Source organism: Varroa jacobsoni, unplaced genomic scaffold (genome assembly GCF_002532875.2).
Source record: "Varroa jacobsoni isolate VJ856 unplaced genomic scaffold, vjacob_1.0 scaffold_1309, whole genome shotgun sequence".
NCBI classification, from domain to species: Eukaryota; Metazoa; Arthropoda; class Arachnida; order Mesostigmata; family Varroidae; genus Varroa; species Varroa jacobsoni.
The window spans coordinates 34,418-62,377 of NW_019214211.1; the positions used below are offsets into that span (position 1 = coordinate 34,418).

Sequence of the window (27,960 nt, forward strand, 5' to 3'; positions counted from 1 at the left end):
CGATGTAAATCTCCGCTGATCGCTCGTAGCTTCTTTGCCGCTTATGTAAATATTACTACACTGGGTAAAATTGGCGATTCGACGCTCGCTGGAGTCACCGTCTGCCTGGTTGTGTGTACATCACTGCTGCGGCTGCTGCCGCTACTGTGAGACTGCGGGGCATTACGCATTAGCAGGACCAACCGTGGACACATGACCTGTTTCGCTATTATTTCTCTAATGCTACAGTACTACTAGCATTGAAGAGTGTTGACCTATCTCTAGCATCTTGGCCAGTCCGTAGACATCGAGTATGCATGGCGTAAGATTAGAGTACAATGGCTACAAAGCTTTCTGCTAGCATCGATACACTCGGCGCATTTTTACTTTTCTGGCATTCTGTCTCCTATTAGCCCTTTTTTTCCATCAACCTGTGTCGATCTCGTTGCCCCTCCTCAATAGCAGCTAAATGTATCCTATTCTGTATATCTGTACCAGTCGCTTTCAATTTGTTTGTTTGGCGCTGTGCTTGTCGGCGCGGACGCTCTCGACAGTCGATGCCAAAACGGCCTGTGGGAGGTATGCCTGTCTACCTGTCTGTTTGTCTGTCCGTCTAACGGCCTGCGTTCGTCGGTGGTCCGCAAGTGGGCCTGCCTGTACGCTTGTACCTACATGCGTATTCGTGAGAAATTATGAAAACAACGAACGTCAGTATTATTGGACAATATTAGTATTCTTGTTTTAATCGTTTGGTAGCCGTGTTGATTGTTAGAGCTCGTCGTAGCCGTCCTGTTCCATGTTAGAAGATTTCGATTCAAAGGGAGCAACAACAACAACAACAACAAATTGGTACGCAGAAATGTAAAAGTTAAATATCTCTGTGTTGTTTAGATAGACTGGATGGTGGCATTAGGTAGGAAATCGTCAAGACGTAAATCGGTAGCCATAGGTCAGCGACCGCGAAGAAACCCGTGAAGAGTAAGTGAAAAATAGAATCAAGTAGAGATGAACAGGGCCCTATCTAAGCTGATCTATGATTATAGTTTCGTTTGGTGTGCGTCTATCAGTCATGTGCTCAATCGACACCGCTCTATTGAACTTGTGTAACTCGGCTAAGCAGTGTCGCTTTAATCGATCTATGTACAATAGAAGAACAGATAGGGTCAACCCGAACCTGTTCGACGTTTCTCTAAATTCCCTATCACTTATTTGCGCAATAGTAATACGATAGACTACACTAATTAGCAGACAATTGTAACACGACGAAATTGTTGAGTATGGTCAGCTTATTGGCGATGTCGAAAGCTTATCTATCGAGTAATAGATGGAGTTCTAATCTAAACCTCGCAAGCAATCGAGAGACTAGCTTGGTTTACCCGAATACGTGACCTCATGAACAATCACTCTCCATATACATTCGACGACTAGGATAATTTCGTGAACTTCTACTAAATCCTGTTATTGTATCTTAGACGGAAATGCATGCACAGGCACAATGGTATTATGTAATCATGCATTATGTGCGAAACGCATCGTATGTGCCAAAGCTCTCTCGAATGCTTCTCGTACAAAGTGGGGGCTAACATACAGTAATGATGATGCGGAGAATAAACGACGACAACAACCACGGCCATCTTTAGAATATTAACAGCAGGAACGAGAAGCAGGGGCAACTTCTTCGTCTTCTTTGACGGAAAGGGAGGGAGCACGGCCCCTGCCCTCGTCTCCCCTCTCATGGAACAGCTACTCGGCGGTCTGCAGCAAACGCTGCATCTGCACCGGTTATACCAGGGGCACAACGAAGATATCTCTATATCGAAGCAATAGATCTATTCATCTAGCAATAACAGTAGTGGTACTGGTGGGTGGCGCTGGGGGTGGTGGGTGGCGCTGGTTGTTGTGTATAGCAAGGCAGAGTGGAGGAGCTCTTGGTATCACAGCGACCCTGTTATGCCGGTATTCAACTGCTGCGGTGGTCGTTGCTTCAACGACTCATCTGGATTCCGTCCATGAACTGTGTGTTGGCCTGTTAGCCGCTCAGTCGGCCTGCAGGCCGTTCTGGCCTCGATCTGTAATGCGGCTGCTAATACTCGAATTGCGTCTGCTGCTGCTTCAAGTCACTGGCAGCAGCAGCAACTGAAGAGGCAAGAGCATTAAAGGAGCTTTGACAACCAGTCATCGAAGGAAGGTACTGGAGATGTTACAGGCGCTGTAACTTCTGCTGCTGGCTGGACGTTCATATCCCTGGCTGGACGTCCCTCGAACAGAACTTCCCGACTGGCTGGCTGACTGCGTGGTTCCTTCCTTTAGACGGCAAACGCACCGTTCATGTTTTCTCTATCCTTCGATTTGTCGTCGCGGTGGCGGCACCAGCGTTTCCTGCTATACGTTCCCCAGCGTTCCCCCCCCCCCCCCCGCCCGTACTTTTCTCTCTCGCTGTGCCATGCCTTTCTCCCCTCTCATGGTACAGCATTGATGATGACGGTCGTCGACACAGCCGCGGTGATGCTGCTGCTGCTCCTGCATGACTCAAGCACTACTCTCCAGACCTGGGCCGGCAGGACAGTTTGCGGCTTAGCCGACTGGCTGGCTCACCACTGCCTGTCCGCTTGGCAAGTTTGCAGGCTCTAACTGTGCAGTTCGGCTAAACGGTTCGCAAAGAAAGGCCGCCCCGCAGAACGGACGCGCTCCGTTTCTGAGGGAAAAGGAACGAGGGCTTGACTTGGGTCGAGCTGAGTTGAGCTGAGCCGAATCAGCTTCGGCTACCAACCCACACGGTAGTGGCATGGCTCAGGCAGAGCACAGGGATAGCATCGCAAAGCGTATAGTATAATCTAGCGTAGCACAGGGAAATCAGCAAGCAGGCATGCAGGGGCGGACAGGGGCAAACAGAGAGGAGGGCCAGTCCGAGGAGAACTGTCGGGAACGCGGGCTTCTGCGAGGAGGGGAACTGTTCACATGTATGATAATACCATCGCGCACGGCGGCGAGCCAATCAAAGCGCGTATGCCCTCTCTCTCTGTTTCTCCCAGCAGCGGAGCAGGAGGCCGAGACCCTCCGAGCCCCATACGAACCATTCGAGTGCTGCTGCATTTCCCCGGCTCAACCCTAGCGGCCCCTGAAGGGCATATAATTCCTGTTAATTCAGCTAGCGTCATCGGCGTTTCCATCTAGGTCTCGGTCGAGCTCTCTCTGGTTGGTGCCGACGAACCTGCTGCTTGCGCCTGGGTCTCCAACGTACTTTCTTTGTCTGTCTGTACGAAGCGGCTGGTTTGCCTATCTGCCTCTCTGCGTGGTGATGGTGGCCTAGTTTGCGCTTTACCGCCGGGGGCTGCCCACTGTCACGACCGCACCATTGCCACTAGTCAAAGCTTTCGAATTTTCGTCCGCATCTCTTCCCCTTCCGACTTCTCCTTCTCTGTATTTGCCTGAATAAAGATGCTTTAGAAACGGCCAGAGCTGAATATACGCCCTTCACTTTGGAACAATGATTGTCAGCCAGCGGGTGATGGCGTTCGGATGACGGCGGTTATTGATGTCGCCACAAGAGCATATTACTCCGTTTCAAATTCCCGCTCCCCCTTTCCCGACCAGCACAGGCGTTCGTTCCTACCACTGCTGCTGCTGCCACTGCATCCCGTCAGTTCAGTTTCTACAACTGATGTTGTTGTTGCTGGCCGTTCTGTCTGTCTATCTGCGCAGCTGTCAGTCCATCCCGTCTGTCTAATGGCACCCGCAAGCTGGTAGTCATTGTCACCGGTGGGTCGAGACTACAAACCTCACATCACATCGCTCTCTATACAAACACACAAATACATACACAGAGCCATTTCCGCGGGGAGAGAAACAGAGCCCGATCGCTGCTCCCACTACCGCCGGTACTCCTGCCATACCGTCGTCGCTTCCCAACAGGACGACAGCAGCCAGTGAGAAAACTACGGCCGCATGATGGCGGTGCGTCGTCTAAATGGATGGATGGATGAAGTGGTAGTAGCAGCATGCGTTTGTCTATTTCATGTCTTTCGCTTTATGCATCGCCACCGCTCTATATAGCTATGTTATAGAGTGCTCGAGCAGGTGGTGGGCCCGGTGGAACTCCGTCCGCTTTGTTCGCCCCCCCAGTGGTGATACGTCGGCATCGCCATCCGTTCATTCGTTACTTCGGTGGCAGACTGCTGCAATTGGTGCTAGTAGTAATAGTTACCAGGAACATTAGTTATAAACGCGAAACAGTGCATCGTTGCGAGCCAGTCGCGCTAGCGATGGGCGACGGCTGAATTGAGGCGCGGCATGTAGTAGAAAAACCTAGGCGGGGATTCGCAATTGGGGTTTGGTTGAAGATGAAGAGGATGAGGATTAGAGCATTGAGATTTAGGAATGACGATGAAGACGACGACGTGGCCGTAGTCAGCAACTGGGACAACGGCGCCGACAGGTGCGTGACGACGATGAACGGGAAGGGGTAGTAGTGGAGCGACGGTGGCTCTGCCCGCCTTTGTGGCTGGGCGGTGCCAGGGGTCTGCGGGAGGGCCTGGCGATTTCGTTTCGAAGGGACGTTCAAGCTAAGAAGAACTCGCTGGACGCGACTTTCGTTGGGGGAGGTGAGAAACGATAAGAGAGGAAGGAGTACGCTTTAGGTCCGTATCCGCTTCTAGGTTCGAGGTTGAAACGAAGAGGGTCGACAAGAAGGTCGGCTGGGGTAAGAAGTGACGACGAACTCTTAATATGCAAATCTGCTAGTCGCCCTTCATTCAGTCTCCTCAGGGAAAAAGAGAAAAGGGGACTCCTATAAGAGTCGGTAGCGGGCGGCTTACGCAGTTCAGCAGCTGTTGGACCTGCAGCCAGTGATAGTAAACTTGAGCAGCGATGTAGGTAATGCTCGTGATGATGCCGAAAGGACAAAGCTGTGATGGCGGAACCAGCCGAAACTCGAGCGGCACCGTCGCGCCATCAGCAAAAATCGCCACGTACTCTTTTTCTGCCAATAAATTAATACATACCGTATATATTACGATGAAGCTGTATAAGTGCCTCACTATTACTGCTTATGATTTGGTGCTGGAAAATACTATTGTGCTTTGTCATGTACAAATGAAGGTTTTCTCTTTGGTTAAATACAGAGTGACTTTTCGTCAAAAGTTACATATGTATACAAGAGTGTACGGGCATATACTAAGTTTACAACTGATTACGATCTTATGATAGAGGGAGATGTTTTATAGACATTTGGTTGTGACGAGCGTTTAGAGACATAGAATCATAGTAAACCGACAAAACAGTTTTTCATCTGCTTTTGCCATTAGTCCAATATAGAATAACTTTGTCAGGTATTTTATTGTATGTTGAAAAGAACTTAGGTAATAATACCAATACCAAGCGTTTTTAGCACGCACAGCTAACAGGTTCCACTTCGTCGTCTTCTCTATTTTTGCGTTCATTGCATGGGCGCAGAGGTCTGGGCCAAACTGGCCAGCCACCTGAACGCTGCCGCTTGCTGATCTATTAGATGCACGTTAACATAAATCTTTAAACGAATATGAAACTTGTTCTTCTCTTTAATTTGCCCATCCGTTGTTGGTTTTGTGGTATGCATCCGTTCGTGTGCCTACGACTGCGCCTACCTTACCACGATGCGGCGCACATGCATCGGATGCTTGCCTGTGTGTACGTGTAGTGCGGGCGCCTACAGCTGCTTGTACTCTCTCTAGTAGTTTCCCGTTTCGATGTTGTCTAGCCTTGTTCGGCTTATAACCTACTACCGCCAGCTGCAGAACTGCCGACCGCCGCAACGTTGGATGAAGGCAGCAGCTTCGACGGCGGTGGCCGCATGATGTTCACAGCGGCTGAAGGCTAAAGGCGGCCGATCTATCGGTCGGACGGTTGCGAAGCAAGTGAACCAGCAGTGGTATCGCCATCAGATCTGCGGCAATAGCAGTAGCATATCGAGATGCTTTCTGAGTAGGTAACTGCCTTCGTTTGCTGTCGGACCAGCAGCAGTAGAGAGAGCACCAGTAGTGTGGCATACGTAGAAGCAGAAACGATGGCGGCAGCAACGGTGTCTCGGTGTCGGACACGAATCATCGCTCCAGCGTGCTGCCAGTGCTGCGGCTTTTGGTTGGGTCGGTTTGCTGCTGCTAACCACCGAAGGATGGTAGAGGGTTTGCCATCGCTTTGAGGTGAGCAGCAGCTCGCTGCTAGCTAGGTAGTAGTAATAGTAGCTACTGCTACCGCTGGCCGCTATCAGAGTCCGCTCGCTCCCGTTCTTCGGATACCTCCATGGCTGAGGCTTCACTGTATGGCAAAGCGAGGTCCCATCGCGTGTTCCATCCCTTGAGCCCGGTGGCGGCTGCGCCGGGAGCAGCAGCAGCAGGCTGAGACTGCGTCCCTCTCCCTCGGGGAGCAGCCAGTGAGCAGTCGCCAGAGCAGAGGAAGCACCGGGCCGACCGGAGTCCCCCCGGGAAGAAGCGGGCAGCAGCAGCACGCAGGGGGTCTGCCATAGCTCAAGCCAGAGAGAAGATGGGGCAACAACGGCTGCGGCAGCCGCTCGGCAGGGTGGAAGCGGGAGATGGAGTACGGAGAGAGGGAGCGCACGATTGAGAGCGAACAGGAAAACGAGAGGGAGAGAGCGTGAGGAACAGCGCGGAGCAGAGCACGACCGGCCGGATAGCTAAGAAGGGAGCGACTGGGAAAACGGGGGGCATACATTTTCCATACATGTATGAGGGGTCGGGTGGGCGTCGTTGAGGAGAGATCCCTGTTGGCAGCAGCAGCAGCAGCAGCAGGAGCCGTAGCGGCAGCAAGATGGGGCAGATGGGAGGCGAGAGGGAGGCGTCACACCAAGACGCGGCCACGAGAACGGGACGAGAATGGGATAGAAACGCCGATGGAAGCTCCAGGCAGGCAAAGATTCAGGGCTGGGGACGGACAGGATAGAACGACCGACCGAGCGACTGAGTGACCGACCAACAGAGCTGCAGAACGTCAGAGCGAGGCAATAGAACGATGAGGGAGCAGGAAGAGGGATATATGTAGAGGGTGGCGGCGGCGGTGGCGGCCATTACTGTGCCAGAGCGATGGGGTCCATGGGAATTCTAGGGGGATTTTGGGGCGAAGCGGTTGGGACGAGTCTGGGGCGAGGAAACACCGACGAGCACAACGGGACTAGCCGCCAACGCGGCTGCTGGTGGTGGTAGTGGAGAGGGCCAAATTAATGACAGAACCGGAGACCGGCTGGGTCGATTTAAAGTTTTTAGCGGGAAAGGGCGTGCTGCCATGTGGACTGTGCCTGTGTGTGTCTATGTCGACCTATGCAATGGGTGCCTGCCAGACAGCCAGCCTGCTGTTCTGACGGGGGTAACGGTGGGCTTAGGCAAAAAAAAGGGGCAGGTGATGAGTATTCGGGGAACCATCGCTGCATAATTCACGAACCGCCAAGAACCAGCCGAGGAGGTTGGTGCTACTATTCCCCGGGCTACGACCAGAAAGCGCCAAGGCACTGGAAGGCCCTAAGGTCGCTTGCTATTCCATCGTCAGATGAAGCCATCTTTTTTGCCGGCTGGTTCCTTTAGTCGTCGTGATGGTAGCGGCAACAGCAGCTATGGTGAAGAAGAGCCGCAAGAACGAACCTCCCACGACGAATTTTGAACTACAGTTTGGCTCGCTGCAGAAGCAGCCGTAGCAGTAGTCTCCGATTCCTTGGTTTGCTAGCTTGCTTGCGCGGGTCAGGAGCCTCAAGTCGACTCCCTCGACGCCCAATCGGAAGAAGGAGAATGAAGAAGGCGACGACGAAGCGGCGCCACCATCCCAGGGATCGAAGTGAGGGCTCTCGAGGGACCGCTGTTTAGCCACCACAGAGACGGCGAACTGAGTGCGGTACCCTGCCGTAAGCCTGGCCGCTGCTCAAACGCCGGATCGGATCTCCAAGAATCCGAGTAACTGTAGCAGCGAGTGGTCGAGAAGCTTGCAAGCATAGCCGGATCGCAGGCGAAGTGAAATCTTCGCTATTGCAGGCATCGTATCAAAGTACTGCAACTTCGGTATATAGCCGACACATTGCGATAAATCACAAGCGATCGAGAACATGTTGTGCATCTTGTCTTCAGCTGTAAGTGGTCCACGTCCAGAAAAGGTGACGGCAAGGCTACTCGCTCTGTTTCGCTTATCGGATGGTAAGAATGAACGCTGAATGCATGAATACAACCCCGAAAACCGCTAGCAGTCAGTGGCGCCTTTCAACTCTGGGACGCAACGAGAACAAGTGTCGGCAGTTTTCCCACAGCAGCGGATTCAGGAATAGGAAAAAAGACAGAGAAAAGAATTGCCTTGAGTTTCTTACAAGCCAACCGACGACGGAAAGATGTGGAATGATTGTCATCATCTATCCGGCAGCCAAGTACTTTGTGCCTTGTCCTCACCCCATAGTCACCGTGAAGGAAAAATAGGGCTGAGCGAGAGGCTGGCGAGTCTAAAAGCAACGCCAACTCGCGAAAACGATGCCATCGTCCTCGTCGTAGTTGAGTGGTACGCGGAATTCGCTCAATGGGGTATAAGACGACGATCTACGGCGATATATTTGACATCGGCAACGGGCGTTCCCAGCTCCGTTCAGCGGTAGTGCGATAGGTAGGGAGGCAGGCTACGAGCAGAATGCACTCGGTACTTTGCTGCCCTTTCCAGTCTGTACCCGGTTTGTTCGCCGTTCTGCTGGTTCGTTCTGTTCCGTTTAGTTTCAGGCGCACGGAAATAGTGAGTAAGCGGACGCAGCAGCTGCACGATGACGACGGCTACAGCGCTTCGTTCAGTTCCGTTGCGTTCTGCCTCCATTCAATTGTATGCGCTTGCTGTTCACCGTTCGCAATACGTCGTTTGCTCAGAACGGGTATCTTTGAGTTGAAATTGCCACTCCTACTATGATACGGGTATAGCAGCCAGCAAGCCCGTCGGCCACCTAGCCGCCTTACCAACGACTGCGACAACGGCGACTCTTCTCTGGCTGAGTAATAGTTTCCATATAAATGAACAGATTCCGGCGACCCAACCCCACGGACGGCGGTGTTCGACGACTGTAGGGAGAGATAGGAGCAGGGGCGGGGAGGGGACGTCTATATGGAGCCGAAGGGGAGAACAGCGAGAGGGAGAAGGAAAAATAACGAAAGAGAAAGTGAGTGAATGATATAGTGAGAATGAGAGAGCGCGCAAGAGTGGAAACAGAACAGCCGAGATGGGAAGAGGCGGGAACCTTTATATGAAATGACATCCTCTATCGTCGATCTGCTGCTGCGGATGCCCCTGCAGTGAGGCTGTTTCCAGTCAGCCACCGGTGGGCCAAAGCCAATGGCGGGTTCACCACTATACAACCTTCCTTATAGGTCTGCCTGCTAGAGGCTGCCAACGTCTTCCTATTACGTCGCTTATCCCATAGGTGTCCCCTTTACTGCTAGATCCCATCTCACTTCTTTGCTACCGCTATTCGCAGCCGCCCCTGCCGCCATCGTTGTCGATCTTCGCCGATATCGGGTACTCGATACTTCGCCTTTCTTCACAGTCTTCTAGGCTTGGAAGCTGAAAGAACTAAGTTTGTTCTTCTTTAACTTTGTCGCAGCCAGTGGGTGGTTTGTACTCGCGTATTGTTTTAACCTATCATTTCTCCAATTTCTATAAACATAAATAGAGTATAAAATAGAGATCTCGTGCCGGTACTGCCGGTACCTTCTACCTGTGCGCCACCTATCTTGTGAGAGATGACTTCTTACTTGGTTGAATTATACCTGCATCATGTTTTCAATGATCAATTAATATTTCTATTACAGAGCGTAGGGTGTGCAGTATGTCGGTTGTATGATTATTTGATTTATAGTATTGTTATGGTTACATGCACATATTCAAGGCCGTCAATACATGCGCATTCAATTTCATAGCAACTTCCATAAAGATACTTATTAAGTAACGAGTCCTGGCGGTTTCCTTAACTTGTAATCTTAGTAGCGGCCCTTTTCTAATGAGACATCGACCTGCCAGTGGTTTTCTTTCATACATGTTCACTACTTTTTTTATTTACATGTATATTCATAAGTAGATGTGATATTATCTGCGTTACGAACTGATCTATACTGCGGTAGCTTGCTGACCAGTGGCACCCCGGCCGATTGGTTCTCTTTCGACTGTTGGTGTCCATTGCCGTAATGGCGTGCGCATCGAGGTAAAATCGTTAAATGTTGTTGTTTTCTCATCGGATTGCAGCTAGTTGGCCTAATGCCCGTATCTCCTTAGTAGGACCCGGCCTGCAGACACCGGTAGGCCAGTCGGTGTCGCTTGCCGGATTTCAGTTGGCATCAGGACTTTATCTACGGTTGTTCGTTCCGCTCACTCATCGGCTGCTGCTGCTGCTGCTGCTGCCGCTACTTCCATTCGAAGCAGCAGCGATGAGAGTTGGCTGGCGCACAACGGGCCAGAGCTTCGGGCATGGAGTTTCATGGGGCCTCAACCGCTGGATCGACTCCTGTTGGCTTCGTTGCTGGCGATTGAGAACTAAGATGAGGGCCATGCCAGTGACTGTGTGCTGAAAAGAAAGCAACGGCGGAAGTGGCGGTAGCTCTTGGTGAGAATGCTGCCGGGGACAAACAGGGGAACGTGAGGGACATAGGAGGAGGGTATGTACGCCAGTAGTACTGGATGGAGTATAGCTAGCAATGGGTCGAACAAGCAAGCGAACTCTTCGCTGCCGCTAGCGCGTATGCGTTTCAGTTGTAAGAGATGCTATATGGGAGGAGATGGTGGGAGGAGGCTGGTAGAACGATGGTGGCGGCTGCAGCAGTATGTGTATGCTACGCTATAGCGGCATATCGAACGAGCGCTCGCGGCTGCGGTAATCGGGGATCAGGCAGGGGTAAAGAATCGGGGATCCTGCATGGTTTTGGAGCAATAGGGGTAAGTATTGAGGGTCGCGCAGGGGCAACCCGGGGGCTCTGAGGGGAAGAGCGAGGAAAATGCTCTAGCACTGAGAGCGGCACAACAGACATATAGCGAGAACAAACCCGCCAGCGCACACGATTGGGGTAGTCGGGCGGAGCGAGAGGCAGCGAGTGCCGGGAAGAGTCGCGTGGGGGGGGGGGGGTAACGCTAAAGCAGCAAGCTGTCGGGACAGCAGGAAAGGGTCGTTTCTTTCCCCTTCCCTGGTTCCCCAGTTGCCTCTCCTTTCCCATCACCTCCTACCCACACTTTATTCCCTAACTCTCGAACGCGCTGCCGACACCCCCCGGCGCAGCTGCCGTTTGCCTCTGCCCACTATGCACAATATATGGAAATATATTCCATTTTGCATATCCCTCCTCGAAGCAGCTCCTGTAGCCCCCGCCCGCTCCGCTGCGCATGACTCCCTCCTCGCGTAACTTGCGCCTCGCCTCGTTCTTTTCCCTCTCCCTCAACAGAGAGCAGTTGCTGCTACCGGCCACCAGCAGCGCAGGCGACAGCCGTTGCCACAGCAGCCAGCACAGCCTCCAGCAACCGGCACAACTCACAACCTCCCGCCATTACTCTGTTCGCCCGCTCCGTCGCTCGTTGCGTAGGAGCGAGCGACCGACCGACCGAGAGATAGACCCGCAGACAGACGACAAAGCAGCGACGGCAGCGGGGCTCCTCCCACCCACCCACCACCACTTTCAACGCTACCACCACGAACCAAGAATCGCTCGCTCTTCATCTTCCGTTGTTCCCCTGACAAGCGTTTCGCCCCCCGACGCCGGCGGGCCCATGGCGTGCTGCTATTGAAGGCGACGGCGGCGGTGGTGGCGGTGCTACTAGTGGTGCGACGGTGTAAGCGGCAGCTGCAACCGCTTTCTTTTGCGAATCAAAGAACCATGCTGCCGGGAATATCAGGAAGGGGCGCAGCCAAGGGTCTTGGGGAATGGCATCCCTTCACTTTCTTCCGCTCGCCAGCCCCTGCTTTCATTTCGCTTTTGAAATACTTCATTACGACAAAGCGAGCGTAGCGGTGCTAGCAGCAACGGCAGCGGCAGTAGTAACTGATGCTGCTGCCGCCGCCGAGCAGCAGTCAACGGTGACTTGCGAAGGAAACAGTCTAGAATGGGGAGGCCTCTGTGGGCGCAAGGCGGGCGAAGAGCAACCAAAGAACGAGAGAAAAAGAGAGAATCAGGAGGAGATGACAGCAGCGGTAGCATGACGCAAAACAGATCTTTGCCGTGCGTCAAATCATAGATGAAAGGCAGCGTTTGAGAGTTGTACAATCCATATCTGTTCGTTGGGTGTCTGTGTGCTCGTGCCTATGTATTTATTGCATAGACACTCAAATTCAGCATGAGCGAAAGGGAGTAACAGCTCATAATTATGACAGGATTAACGCACATGCATCTCTGCACACGCAAAGAAGCATAATAGTAAATGTACGACGACGGTTGAATACTGTTATGGGTACGATGCAGAGTTCCACAAGCCCCTCTATGCATATACAGCGCTTATCGTTTTAATATAATAGATAACGACAAGACCAATCAACAGTACAAATGATCAGTTGAAAAATATATGTATCTATGACAAAAAAAAACTACTTGTCGAAGTGTTTTCGTGTGGTATCTGTGAGGTTCAATGCACAGGGCATTTGGATTGAAGAACATTAGGTCATACTATCTATTCACTGCTGCTGTTCTTAGCCTTATTGTCGTCATGTGTTTACTATAGATGTATCCGTGTGTCTGTGTGTGTTTGTTCGTTGATCCGCTCGTTGTTACGTTGTTGTACGGGTTGTTGACGTCTGTTGAGACAGCGATGACGTTAGCGATAGGGAAGCAATGTGGCTAATAATCCATAGAAGCTTCGATTACGACAGGAGCAAGCGGTGAGGCACAGAGCTTCTTGAACAAGGATACGTCAGATAGATAATAGATATCCAGGCTAGTCAACTCGCTAAGGCGATTTGCTTTCGGCGATGGTCCGGTAGGGCTCTCATAGCCATGCCACGCTTGCTTGTCGTACCACTAATGATGACGAGGGGCAAATTGCGCTTCCATGATGTGGGTCCGGCCGCCACCACGACATAGTCACTTTACTGAGGCCCAGCTATTGCCAGTCTGTTCCAGATCTCTTCATCCGTCCGCATGCTTGCTATTTTCCAGCAGTCAGCTGCTCCACCTCTCGATGGGTGGTATGGTGACAACCAGCCCTTGCACAGACTGAGCGAGAGCGGCAGTTAGTGTGCTTCACACTGCTGTACATAAACAAGAGTTTCCGCTTCCGTTTGGTACCCAGCTTCGTCTTCCCCATTAGGCCCAGTCAATCTTACCTTGCTGAAATCGTGCGCAACCTTTTCGTTGTTATATTCTTCCCTCGTAGGCTTGCGACTCGTCAACGACCTGCGACTCTCGGCCACCGTTTTAGCTGGCTGGCACCGTACAACCGTATGGCCAAACAGCCCGATCGACTCATCTGTCCGGTTCAACCGTCTCTCTGCAAATTCGTATTCCGTCTACACTCAGTGAAGAGCTCACCCGCTATTCACTGTAATTGCCCTATGTATTGGCTAGGTGCTTATGTGTTCGCCGCATCGGGAAGTTCGGTAACGCCGCTGCCGGGCACCTCTTTCTGCTTCGTGCTGGTCGTACGCCACCACCACCAACAGCTGTGCGTTGTGCAGGTCAACATCGCGGGAAGGAGGCACCGCTCCCGCACTTGCCTCTGCGTTTGGGCGCAACGACAAGGCAGTGGACGGGGAGAGTGCACGCTTTGCGGATGGTTGGGGAATCCGTCCGTTTAGGTTTGTCCTGGGGATTGGCAGGCCTGCTAACGGTTCGTCGGCAGAGATACGTATCTAGCCACGCTCATGGGGAGTTGTTGTAAAGTGGGGAGCAGGCGCAGGAAGATGCTGCCGAATTGTCTGTGTGCACCTGTATGGAGCGCGTCGCATATATCGGGCTGTCGCTCTTTCTCTCCATGAGCGTGCGTGTAGTTGCGCGTGCAACTACGAGCATATGTCTCATATGCAATGCGCATACCCTATGAAGTTAATTAGACTGTACCACTGTCAGCTGGTAGTTCCCGCGAGTTAGTGCTGTCCTCAACGCTGCTCCTGAATAGTCGCGGCCAAAGGGGTAGCGGAGCATTGGCAGCAGCGGCGGCATAAGCGACTACATCAACTACACTGACGACGCCAGTCAGCTGGTGAGTAAGCGAGTAGCCTGGCGAGTCAGTAAGCCATTCAACCATCTATCTATCTATCTATCTATCTATCGTGAAGGCGAACTGTTCCGCCGGGCGGCGGCACGCGAACTCGAGCAAGTAGCAGATAATAGACAAGCACTGGAATGAGTGTTTGAATCTATCGTATCGGTTGTCTCACTAGTCCTCCATGATGACATCGCGCAGTCGGACACGAGGCCGTGGCTGCCAACGTGCATCGCAGCGTCTTGTACGCTACCATACAGCGTGCACTGTACAGAAGGGAAATCGTGCTACCACATCCTCGACACTAATCCGGAAAACCCTGGGACTCTGCCATGCCTATCAATCGCCTACGCACGCTACTGTAAGAATGCATGCAAGTATGGTTGCCGCGTAGGCTTGTATAGCTTTCTTCGTCTGCAAAGGCTAAACATTCCCTCGCGAAAACGACGTTTCAGGGCAGAGTGTAGAGATTATATGTAGGTGAATGTCTTATTTGCCTACCAACTCATCTATAGCAATTACCAAGCCAATTAAACCCTAGATAAAAATAACCTGTGAACGAAACGAAGGCTGATGTCATGTCGCTCCTGTCCAGGTGGAATCATAGCAAATTAGCTAAGCTAATATCATCAATTCTCGTTCAAGTGATCTTGAGTGGCCGCGATAGAATAGAGCCAGTATTTGATTGACCAGTTGCTCGGTACACTGCTAGCAAACGTAAGAACGAGCTTTGAGCTTTCACGCAAAGTTTTCGAGTTTGTGAGGGGCAAACATCTTCGCTAACTTAACGTGAAACATGCCTGCATAGAGACTGATTGATAACTCTGACATTGTGATAAACATCCTAGGCATGTGTATTCCTTGAAGGCTTCATCTATCTTTAAGAAACTTATACAATAGTTGACGAATACTTATTAAATAAGTATAATGCGTAATAGAAAGTACTTTATTACGTTCTTCTATTCGTCTACAGTCTGCAATCGTCCTGCAAGCCCAAGAATTATGGGACAGACGTCACTGCTGTCAGGTTCAGTCACTCCTTCGACAGTGGAGTATTGTATCTTACGAGATCCTCAGCGCTGCTACTAGATAGCTAGCTGGCAGGCTATCGGGCTTTCGGGCTGGCCCGGGCCGAATAGCGATACGGCGGTGGGTAGTTTCTGCCTTACTGTCTCTACCCCGTAGGGATCTCTCATGGCTGTGCCAGCTATGCGATATGGGTGCGCGAGGGTGGGAGTGCCGATGATCATACCACGCTGCCGCTATCCGAGCACCGAGCGAGCACGGACCGACCGACCGACCGACCGAGCGACCGACCAAGACCAGAGGGCCGAAGAAGTCGTGCGCAAGGGCATTACTTGGCCTATGAGTTACCATCGTAGGGAGGGGGCAACCGGGCCGGATGAGTGCATGCGTGTGTGTGTGTGTGTGTGTATATATGTGCTTGGTGGAAGAGCGACTAGGGCAAAGTATAGGGGAAGACGATCGGTTTAAACAATGGGGCGACCTGACGCAATTGTGGGAGGGTGATTCGAATGACGGAGCTTGGAACGCAGAGTGCATATATATAAAGCAAACGGCTGCACAACGAACAAAACCGAATAGAACCGAAATTTCGATTGTGATTATTTATTAAACTTGAACTGAATCTGTTTCATGTAGATTAAATGGGAGTGAATTATTATTAGGTAGATGTGAAATGGGTCCTTGGAAGATAGCCCGAAGATCCGCACTGGGGAAAATGGGGAACGTCGACATGTTTATACGAAGAATAAATAATAGACTTAATTAATTTTGTTTGTGCTAGAGCTACTAGCGGAACTGACTGCATTTCAATGCTGAGTTGGAACAACCGCGCCTTTGAAGTTTCTACGGTAGTAGCATGTATGCAAACGGACTTCGGTCCTTTTGTGTAGGAGCCCTAAAATTACCTAAGCTTGAGGGTTCGAGGTCTAATTGGCAGCGCTTGCAGCAATTATCCCTCAGATATTTTCTTAGATTATCGTGGATAGGATTTGAGGAAAATGTTTGAGTAAAAATCAGACAAGATAGATTCGAGCTTCTCTTTACCAAAATCTCTATGTTTAGTTTTTTAACCTATTTTTAAAACGCTTTTTAAAAAAAAATTATCATTTTGTCGAGGGCATGTAGAGGATTCAGAAAGTCGATGTTCCTTGATATTAAGAGAGCAATAGACAAATTTCTTGCATGGAAGCTTTTCATAAGTATATACATTTCGAGAAATAAGAAAGGTACACTGTCAAATATAGATATATATATATATATGTATATATATATATACATGGAGGAATATACCATATATGTAATCTATGATAGACCTAAAGCAACGCGTTCTCACAATGAAATTCACGGCTGTTGTTAGCAGTAAGAAGTAGTTAGAATCATCATCATTATAATCATAAAGGTAAAATTTCCTGCATAAAGCCAATAGTGCTTATTGTACAAAATGTACATAAGGTTCATAGAATATTAGCGCAGCTGAATAAGGTGGAGGGTGCTGACACGTCGCCAAAGATCGTATTCTTCATATACATATATTACTCCGTCGGTTCAAATCGCGTCACCCTCTCAGCAGAGCCCTGTCACATAGGACTGTTTTCCTTGAGATGAGTTCCATATATCCCATCTCTTTATATATATACCTATATATACACATCTATGGGGTATGTGGCGTCAGGGGCAAGCAAGCCGCCTTACTATCGTCTCGCTATATGCTGGGTGAAATATGGATTGGGGCGAACGGGAAGGGGCAGCTGGTGCTGGGAGGGGCCAAAGGTTGCTGCTGTCGCCGCCGCTGCTACTGCCGGTGCCAAATATGACTGGCCCGTTATTTCTGCCATCTCTGTGGCCGTGTGTGTTCTTTGTGCGTCAGTTCGAGTTATGTTTGAGCCCCCGTTCGTGGCGTCGTTATGCGCTCTGTTCGCGAAGACAGCCGAGGAAGGAACTACATATAACTATAATTAGCACAATGTTTGCAAACCAATTTTTATTATAAAGCGTGTACCTGTAAGCTTTCTTAAAACTAGATATATTATTCTGAAATAACAGAAAGGGTGGCTGTTTGCTAGCTTGACTGGCTATAAGCAACAGTTACACAAGAACTTCATTAAACGAAATTGCTACGCCGTTCACGACAAGCTAACTGATAGATATGATATATCCCGCTTTTTGCGTGTACCATGATGATGACTAAGCTAGTACGAAGAAGCCGTTAGAACTTCGGAAACGGGGTATTAATCAATGAAGCTGTTATGTTACACCCGAATTGCTTTGAAATTTGGGTTCGGTTTTTTTTTTTTTTTTTTAATAAAACACTTACGGCAAGTTGTTAGGAGCTTTTAGCTTCGCCAATGAATAGGGCCTTTATATCTTTTAGTTGGCTCAAACATGTCAAACGGGAGCTTAACACTGAACTTCTACTTTATTGATCTCTCATTTCTGAGGTAGCGGGTCAATAGTGGGTTAGTGACCACTACCGCGCTACGGGCGTGAGTAAATTTCGCGCCCGTAGCGGCGAAGAAGAGCATAATCGCCGGAGGTTTTAGACCATAAAAAGATATACAAATATAAGACAGACGACTGTTTATGTCGTAGAACCAGAACATCATATGCTGTGGCAAGTTTCTTACTTTTGCAGACTCTGGCTCGTTCCTTCCTTGCCGGCCAATTTTTTATACTAAGTGTCCGTCATTAGCACTACTTCTTGTGTACTACCTCAACTGCGCTCCGCCAAAGCGAGCGATAGTTAATATATAGATTACTGTTTTTATTTATTTAATTCAGGTATATGGAATTTTGACTAAAATTTGCAAAAGGTCAGATTAGCCGCTTATGCTAGTTTAAGTGCTAAATGTTTGCAATGAAAAAACACAAACCGATCGTGGCCACTAACCATCGTGTTTTTCGTATTGGAAAAGAAAAGGAATCATTTGCTTATCGACGCACCGATGCTGAACATCATAGGCAGAGGGAAAATGCAAGCAGAAGAGAATCAAAGAATGGTCTCATTGTTAAAGGCATTCTAGACGGAGCTGAGAAATACATGTGTGGGGCTCTATCGACTATAGTTCATGGTCTGGCTAGCGTAGCAACTCTATCGTTACTTTAACTTGTCCAGGGGCAAGGGATCGACAGGCTTTTGTAGGGCGTTCGCGTAGGATGCAGCGCCCGCCATCTTTCAATATCCCTCTCCGGTGCTGACGACGGCTCCATGGTGATGATCAAGCCGGCGGCACGCAAGTGGCCTACAGAGCTAACTCCAGACTAACCGGCCAGGGCAGACCGACTGACAGACTCGGCCTGCTTTCGCAAAGTGTGTCTGTTCTAAACTATCCGTACTGGTTCGGGTTGGTTCTTTCCCTTTCACTCGTTTTTATTGTTCTATTCCCTTCCATTTCATAACAACAGTTCCCCTCCGCCGTTTGCGTCCTTCCCCACCCCCACCATGAGGGGTGCTGCGTCACCGGATACGAACGAACACCGTTCACCCTTGGATGTACTCCCATACGATATACAACAATGGTGCCGTTGTCGGTGGTAAGAGCAGCAGAAGCAGTAACAGTTCGATGACGTTTGCTTCAATCTTGCCGTCACCTAGACGTAAAAGTCCCTGACTAGCAAGGAGGAAAAATTCGTCGAGTAGTTCTCAGCTCCGCGGTGTGTTAATGGTGCAGGCGCCGTGTTTCGATAGAGACTATCGAGACAGGGTCGCCTTTAGCACTTGGAAACGAATCAAAAGTGGAGTTTGAGATCGAACCAACGAGAAAGAGCGTACATTCTATTGGAATAATGGCTTTAGAACACTGGATATACGGTCACTAGCTACATTCAGAAATGACGACAATAACAGCGCATGTATAGATTAAGCATTTTTATAAAAAAACCACGTCAAAAAGAAATGTATTATACGTATGGTGGTGTTTTAACTTTTTTTTCAGTTGTTTCGGTTTGATTCTCATAGATTTTAAGGTTTCAATAAGAACATTCAACGACTTGGTGTGTATACGTATGTATATGACTGCGATTGCCTTCAGACGCGTTGTGACTACCTACCGAGCAGAGTCGCAACACTGACGAACGATAATACTACCGCCTGAATGCAAAAGCAAGGAGAGTGCTGCATACAGACAGCAAACGTGGCAGGGTTTTGCCCTTTCAGTAGAGGCCGTCGAAGGAGAGCGACATAGTGAGAAAACGAATACCGGTTGGTCGCGTCTCTGGCTCGGAATCGCTTGTCTCGGGGTGGGCGCTGTCTTGCCGCTTTATGGAATGCATTGCGTTCATGTCTTCACTGCGCTCCGAATCCCGCAACTGCTTGTCCCATATCCATCCAACTGCCTTTCCTAGGAGCTTCTAACTATTTCCCATATACTAGATTCGTTTTCATCCCAACACGCTCTAGTGCGCTACTTTTTCTGTGTCCTTAACTCGGTCGACTTCAGCCAGTCGTCAGCCAGCCGTCCGCTCAACTTCCCTTGGCGATGTGTGTACGTGGGTTGCGCTAGTTCTGCTGAGGGCAGCTGCCACTGCCACTCCAGCCATTGCGATAGGTCCGCTTCTTGCTATGAGACATTGTGCTGGTCTTTGGGGCCGTGCTTGAGGGTATACGGGCTATGCGCGTAGCGCATAGAGAAAGCTGACGACCGAGGGACCGGTTAGAGGAGCAGGCAGGCAGGGCTGGGAACAAGCGGTGGGGCCCTCAGACGAGCGAAAGATGCTATAGTAGGGTGGCAGCAGCAAGTAGCTAGCTACTCGGTCTGAATGCAAAGTGTGCATACGACTCAGTCTTAAAAGTGCGACCAGAGCACAGCCAGCGTCTATGGATCTGGGCCCCTCTCGCCCTTAATCTCTCTTTATTATCCCCTCTGTCTTCTTTGCTTTGCTTTTTTTACCATCGCCCACCAGCCTTCTCTTTGTTCCTCTCTTCTTCCGCGGTCCTTTTGCCTTTTTCTCCTTTGCGTTGCTTTGACGCGGGACCTTAGCTCTACAAGGCGAGGCTTTGACGGGAACGCTTTCCAGGAGAGTCCAGGACGGAGGCAGTTGCGGAGCAAAAACAGGAAAGCAGAAAACAGGCGGGTGGGGGTAGCGCGAGAAAAGAAGGCCAGATAGAAAGGATAGACGAAGAAACCGACGAGAGAAAGGGGTAGAATGGCGCAGAGGACGACGCCATGACGGCACCAGTGGTAACAAAAGCAGTAGCCGGCAGAACTCTGCCACCGGAGGCATTGCAAAGAGGAGCTGGCCTCGGGCGTACGTACGTTATGGAAGATGTAAATGCGGCCATGGGGAAGCGGTACTGGCGTCAGAGAAGCACTTGCGATAGTCGCAATACGAATGCACGCAGTATCATCGCCCGTAGTTGCAGCAAAGCCAGCAGGGATGTAACCTGGTCGAGGATATCGACTCAATCGAAAAACGAGACAAGACTTTTTGCTAGCGGACTTGATCACGCCTTCATACAGTTACGTTATGCGATTCCGTCCGTTTCGGTGACCTTCTCTACCTTGAAACGTTGCATTATGAGAGTGTGTCAGAGTGTTGCCGGCAACACAACTGCCACCAGTGAGTTAACGAGCCTTCAACGCCAAGCCTTACCTATAGTTAGTGCGTCTAACTTTTGTAGTATACATTCGTTGCGCTGGGTCGGCTGCAGCAGTACTTCAAGAATATGAGCAAGCAGCAATGACAGGATTAGTCAGTAAACAAATTACAACCGGGGACATCTAGACCAAGTTGGGAAACAAAAAAAAGGATGAAGCAGTATATATATACTGCTTGGGAATCGCATCGGGAAAAGCTGGCACTAAATAATATTGCGTCCAATGCAGCCATTGAAGTCAGTGACTTTTTTACGTTACATTGTTCGGTTTATTTTTCATAAATAATATAAAGCGATATGTGCGCGCCCGTACTACAATGCCCGGCCAGTTTTGGTTTAAAACATTGGTTATTTCTCGGGTTTCGCTTGATGCTTGGTGTATCAAATAAAACGATAACTCTGCTAAGTTGAGTCTGAAGTGGTCATTACAAGCTAAACATCACTATGTCATACTGGGGGCAACTAGATTGACACTACTCGACTATGGGGTAGTAGATGTAGCAGCAGCATTTTCACGAGCTGGATTTATTTCGGACAACAAAAAGGGTCACCACACAAAATGTACAGTATGCATTGGTGTTCCGGGCAGCCTCCTACGTCGCGTATCTGCACAATAAATGTCCTGGCCACCTCCCCTTTCAGGTTGCCCCCGTGATGAGCTAAATACCCCTGCGATGGCTGCTGGTGCTGGTGGCTGCTCTGTAAAACTATGGACTGCGATTTCTAGTTGTTATCACGGTAGGGGCATCAGTCATCATGAACTACAGCCGCAGTCGTAAACCGACTGTGAGGCTGAACCGCTGTCTCCTCTATTTTTGACGCTGATGCCACTAGCTTCGCGTACATTTCCCACTATTAATGGCACGAACGCATGCGGAATGTGCTTCATACTCTCGTCCGAGTAGTACCCTTCTATGTGTATAATATTATAAAAAGACAAAAAAGATAATGCTTATTATAAATATATGTTTTTAGATTAATGTATTTAGTAGACGTTAATAAAACTTTATAATAGGGTTATTTATGTGTGAACGACATGTGTGTATGTGTAATTACCCAATTTATGGTAGAATCAGCGTACTTTGCGCGCAGTTCTAGCTTTTGCCTCGTGACCTTGGCTAAAATATTGCATTCATTTGTAGAGCTACGTACCTACTGTAAGCTACGGTAGGTAAGTAAAGAAGCTTTTCACGAATATACCATTTTGCAGAGGGCCACTTTTATGGCAAGCTATAACGACAGCTATTGAAACATCTCGTTATGTCATGCCTAGTATTTGTCTGTCCGCTTGTAATTTACCGAGTATATCTATCGATTTGCGAAAGGCACTGGACGCCATATCCAAATGTATGGGAACTGAAGTGGAATCGGGGGTGGACAATGTTGTTTTCGTCACTCGGTATATTTGACATCTGGAAGGCGCTCAGCTATGGCGCACATTCATTTTCAATACTGAGACTCGGCTTTCCCTCAGCGAGTACTTCAGGGGTCTACCTAAGAATGGGGTTGTCACTGGCTAGTCTCTTGCTCTCAGACTGGAAGCGATCATTTTCTTAATGCAAAGAAAAACCTTCGTTGTTCTGCTATCGTTAGATTTAGTTTACTGGACTCCCCCAAAATTGCTATAAATACACAGGACAGCTCAAGAGAGCATATTAATGAGAAAAAGCTAGTCAGCCATCGCTGGTCAGGACCATTCGAACGCATTTGCCTTTCAGGCTCGAATCCGTGTTCACTGAGATTCATTCACTCGCCCGCCATAGATGGCGGCACATGGTCATGCGTTAGAGCGCGCAGGTCTATTGCCAAGCGTATTCTTCGAACGTGTATAGATAATTCGATCCGATCGTGCGTAAGTAGTCCGAATCACCGAGAGAAAATTAACAATAGGCTCATAGCACGCAGCGCTAGCAACACGGTTTATGGAGCAGAATGCCTCGTGGTAACCGATGGCAACTGGTGCCGGTTATCTAGCCAGTTGGCTGGCGATATGTTTATTCGCTGGTGGCCCGTAAGCGTCAGTACTTGTGTGTCCGCGTGTGAATGCCTTCGCCATGATTACGGTGAGGCTAATGGCAGTGGCGAACTCTGCCATGGCAGTGCTACGAGCGAAAACAGCAACATAAGGAGTTCACCATATCGACCATGCGGCTACACAGATCTTGTTTGAGTAACACTTACCGGGCCTGCTATTACGTGCTTTCGATGTTAAGTTTGATCTTGATGCTATTGAATCTTAAGATAGCTAGTGCGTTCGTCGTCATTGCGGTCACAGACTCTCGTAGACAAGCAGTATCCGCTGCGACATTTAAAACATCTCAAACGGCGACGAAGACGACATCGAACACTCCCTTCTGTCAAAGACAGAGGTATATAATAGATAGCAAATATCCGAGGAGAGACTAGTGATATAATGTCACCAAATAAAACGGCATACTTCGTCTGATGCCAAACCGAGCGATTTCTGAACAAAAACTCAGCGAAAAATCGCCGCAGGCCGCCTTTTCTGTCTGCGCGTTTGCTCGCTCTAGCTTCTTAGTGAAACCTATATGGCATAGGGAGACTTCAGTCGCATTTAGCGGCCGTTGGTCTACCGACGGGCTGAAGTGGCCGGCGACTCGTTGTAGTCGAGCGTTTCGATTCTCTTTGCTTTGCTTCTATTTCAGTTTTTTTCAATGCCTTCATTCGCGGCTGATTTCTCTGTCTGATATTGCCATGTGTCGCGGTAACGACATCGCTGTAGCAGCGATCGGCGACCGCATCGCCTCTTCTACCGCTGCTTCCTTCATTCAACCGTAATAGACCAAGTTCGTCCAGTTAAACGTAGTGGCTAACTAAACGAAGCGGAGCTATAGTGTCTTGTTCCCTTCGTCGACCAGACGCAGTACTTCATTGATTGTCAGCGGCAGCTAGCGTCACTAGTATTTGTGTTGCCGTGACGGCGCCGACCGTATTCATTGCTTAGCATAGTACATATACAACATGCAGCGGCCGCTAGTGAACGTTGCAATAAAATTTGATTACCGCTGACTGGTGAAACGAAAAGAAAAAGGGCCGCAAAATTAAAGGAAACAAAAAGAGAACTGACAGACAAGTAAACCAGATCTAAGTCAAGAGAGGACGAGCAGACGACATAAAAGAGATAAACAAGAGAGAGAGAGAGAAGGATGAGGAGGAGGGGGAGGGGAGGGGATAGAGAGAGAAAACTAAGAGCGACGAATTAGACTCTACCCTATGTATAGTATAATAGCATCAGTACGAAAATCCTAAAACAAAAAAAAAGAGATTTGACGGAACTAATCCGTCGGCCTGGCTAAATCCTTATCGTTATCTGAGGCCTTTGGACCAGGTGCCGATCGGCGCTGGTTGGCCGAAAGATAAGGCTGCGGAAGCAGGATAGAAATTATGAGGCAACCTTCAGCGAAAGCAACAGCCCACGAGACAGCGGTGAATAAACAGAGGTCCGATCCCTACTGCTGCCTAATGCCACCGGAGACGCCGGGGGCACCGGAGAGGTGGTTGAAGTTCGGGGGGAGAGACTTCATTTTTTGAATGTTAATTTTTATTAATTGGGTATTTATCATTACAGGAATCTGAAGCAGGAACCAAGTTTCTCTCGATCGACATAAATAATACTAGTCTAGTTATATGGGTACGTGGATTTTATATAATAATAAGAATGAGATTATTTATTATGGCTGCACAGTACGTTGGTATTTTCAACATTATGAACATTGTACCACTATCCAGCCGTCGACAGTCAGACATGAAGCGTCATGATGTTGATGGTCATAATGATGAGGTTACTCATGACACGATTATGCCTAACCTCATAGCAGGAAAGTTTTGTTGATTCAGCCGACTTAGTTAGTTTAGTATTTATGGCGTCGAATTGTCTCGTAGTGTATTGTATTACACAACTGGGGTGTTTGCTTTTTTTAGTCAGATGATAGCGCTGTGTCCCTGTGCAACACAGTCCGCAAATGACCATGTTATCTGAGAGTAAAAAGTAGTTCCCTTAATAAACCCTCGCCCGTACTCTTTCTACCTGCGCCTGAACAGTTTCATCCACGGTTGACGATGGGCCATTGTCTGTCGAGCGGAGCCTTAGGGCATGGAATGGGTTCTTATTTAAAATCTGCCATCGCTTCATCCTTTCACGCTGATCTTGGTCCAGCGTTACTAGTATTACTGCTGCTGCCGCCGCCGCCGTTGCTTCTAATCTTGAATCCGCCTAACGCCCGGTGGCTGAAGCATGGGGCTATATTTTTTGTAGCATTTACTACCTGTATGCCTAATATTGTCTCGACTTCTGATCGTATCGCCAGCGGTCGACCTTAGCGATAGTGCGAGCGATGTACGACTGACCGATAGCCGTTCCACGAAGAGATAATGATTATAGTAAAAAAATTTGAAAGACTAAATAAACGAAGCGAACTATTCGAGTCAATTAACCCTAGAAGAAAATAAAGGACCAGTAGTGATGGTGCTGCCAGGCAACGAAATGGCGAACTAACAAAGGAGAGCGAAACACGGGGTGGGGGTAGAGACCAGAAGTAATCGGCGTCAGTCGGCGTCAAAGAAAATGAAATCGTCAACAAGACGTATCGGGAGGAGGGAATGAGGTAAAGTTTAGCGGCGGTGTAAGACGACTCTGTTTGATGCGACTACAAGGCGTCGGCGACGGCTGCTGCGACGAAATGTCCTTGTTCTTTAAAAGGACGCATTCTTGGAGGGAGTAATGTGATAATGACGTCGAGCTGGGCCGGCTAGTACATTCTGGGCAAAAGGCAAGCCCCGATTCATGTAGCTGGTCACACTGTGGGGAAATGTCGACGGGTAGGATGATGTGTCTCGTATGTCGTACAACTGGCATACGGGTGAGTGTGACTCTTGGGATGAACACCGCCGCTGCTTGGGCAACCTTAGATGGATGTAGCATGCTCTGTTCGATAAGACTCCTTTCCAACTGTTCCTTTTTCATGCTGACCGTCACGTTTCGCTCTTGTTGATTCCCACAGATGAGGCCGAAGACACCTCGCAGGACGCTCACGTGTGCGGCAAATGCCGCCGAGAGTTTCTGGAGCTCGGCGAGTTCCTTGCGCACAAGCGGGCCTGCACCGGCGCGCTCGGTCCAACTCCACCGCAGCAAGAAGACAGCAAATCAGGTCTGTTGAAAATAATTTTTTCGCTGAGATTATCTAGCGGTTGCTTTCAGTTAGAAAGTACTTGTAGCATTTTCGCGAAGACTTAGCTCCCCGTTAAATTATTATGAGCTGACATATGTTTGCATCGCGCATATGTAGAATGTTAAGGACCAGGAAACGGTCTCGAACTTCATTTTACGCAGAACAGAATTTTTCAATACATGATTGCTTCTGGATCCCATACGCAGTAGATTAGTTAAGTATCATTGTTGCACTAGGATTTGTACTGCAGCAATATATATAGATCGAATTATTCAGTTGGAGCTGGCATGTTTTTTTCTCGCCTCGAGGTGGGATTTGTCAACTTGTTAGCATCATGCGCTATAGTTGCCGGTATGACGAATAAGTGACTACAGAATTTTTTAACGCTGTAAATCGTTGAGTTTCCCGTCTTCCTCTGGGCTTAGAGTAGGTAGGTGGCTCTATCTTCACAATGATAGAGTTTCCGAACAAAATAGAGGAATTGACACAGTGGATGAAATAGAATAGCTTCGTTAGTTCAGGCATTTCGTTGAGAAGTGCTCACACCCCACAATTTCTCACTTGTACTATCATCTCTATCCCCACCTCTCTCGAATTCTCCATATATCGCCTCGTGTGTCCCCTCAACGAACTACTGCTGCCCCCTGCCACCCCACTCCACAGACGATGGAGAACTGCCTCCTACGCACGTGACCCTCGAGGCGCTGCGTGGTACCAAGGTAGCAGTAGCGCAGTTCAACTCGCAGTCTTCCAACGACGCTCCGGCTCCGCCTGCGCTACAGGTTAGTAGAGATAGCAATAGTAGTATTGTGGTACTAGTGAGAGGCGATTCTACCTATCTGGCTATCTAGCTAGGTGGCAACACCTTACGAAAGTGCTCTCATCGAGGGCGATTGAGGCGTCGAACGATTACCCGAGTTTTACTCTGGGGTATCGCGTACCCGTGCCTTCCAATCTATGTATCTAAACTCATAGTTCGCAGTAGCCACTAGGCAATGTCACACTCGTGTAGTCTTTACGCGCACTCGCTGCACTCACAGAAGGCGTGGGTGATATCAGCTCCCACGCTGGTACCATTCGTACACAGATTCCTTTGGCGATCCCTTGAGTAATGTTGACACACACGTATACAGAGCAATAATAGTGAAATTCCAAAATCAACTAAAGAGGAAGTTCATTATAAGGTTATCCCCGAGAACGCAACGCTTTGACATTCGTTCGCACAGGACAAGCGTCAGATTTTCATCAAGTGTGCATCAACATACAAAGACACACATAAACACTGACGTATAAACGTACACACACACCTACAGATTACAATACCAGTGGCTAGTACAGTAGTGTTTTATTGATAGTGCTATCAATCGATATCGTTTTTGTGATCCATGTTATCCTATTATGTGATGTGATTCTAACAGGACGCGTTGGTGACTCTGCGACATCAGCAGGCCGTGCAGTTGCAGATTCTGCAGCAGATCGAGGCTTTCGTACAGAACAATGTTGCCCATCCGCTCGCGTCTGCGCTTGGCCATGAGCGGGCCGACTCACCGAAGGTTCAACCGGCCGACACAACGAATCACGACGAAGAAGCCGACGAATCGGATCGAGCGGCGGACGATACCCCTAAAGGCCCTCGGGGGCCAGCTGCAGTTGACAGTGATGACGAGAAAGATGAGCGTTCACGCAGTCCCACCACCCGCGACCATACTCGTGACATTTCACGCAGCGGAGGAACAGACAAACCTATGGACCCCCTCAGTGCGTTAGGTGCACTATGTGCGCCTTTACCCCCCGATGCTGCTCCAGAAACAACGCCTAACCAACCAAATACACTCGAGCTGCTGCAGAAACACACCGAGAAGGCATTGCAGAATACAATGTCAGGTGGCTCGTTTCTGCTCAATGGGCTTGGGGCCTTCCCCGACGATGCCAATGGCGAGGGGAAAAAGGGTGACGGCAAAGATAACTACTTCAGGTAAAGTATCCTATTAGAATTTTATA

The 27,960-nt window shown here is 49.3% G+C and overlaps 1 protein-coding gene across 1 annotated transcript in view; it reads left to right on the plus strand.

Moving 5' to 3' along the window:
• Positions 1 to 4,328: 4,328 nt before the first annotated feature.
• The window catches only part of LOC111268693 (sal-like protein 3), a 36,017-nt gene continuing 12,385 nt past the window's right edge, over positions 4,329 to 27,960 (plus strand). The window contains exons 1-6 of the mRNA XM_086971772.1: positions 4,329 to 4,414; positions 13,324 to 13,624; positions 24,360 to 24,422; positions 25,710 to 25,938; positions 26,623 to 26,741; positions 27,378 to 27,934. Coding sequence (XP_086827898.1) covers positions 4,329 to 4,414; positions 13,324 to 13,624; positions 24,360 to 24,422; positions 25,710 to 25,938; positions 26,623 to 26,741; positions 27,378 to 27,934 — 1,355 coding nt within the window. The remainder of the gene's footprint in view (positions 4,415 to 13,323; positions 13,625 to 24,359; positions 24,423 to 25,709; positions 25,939 to 26,622; positions 26,742 to 27,377; positions 27,935 to 27,960) is intronic.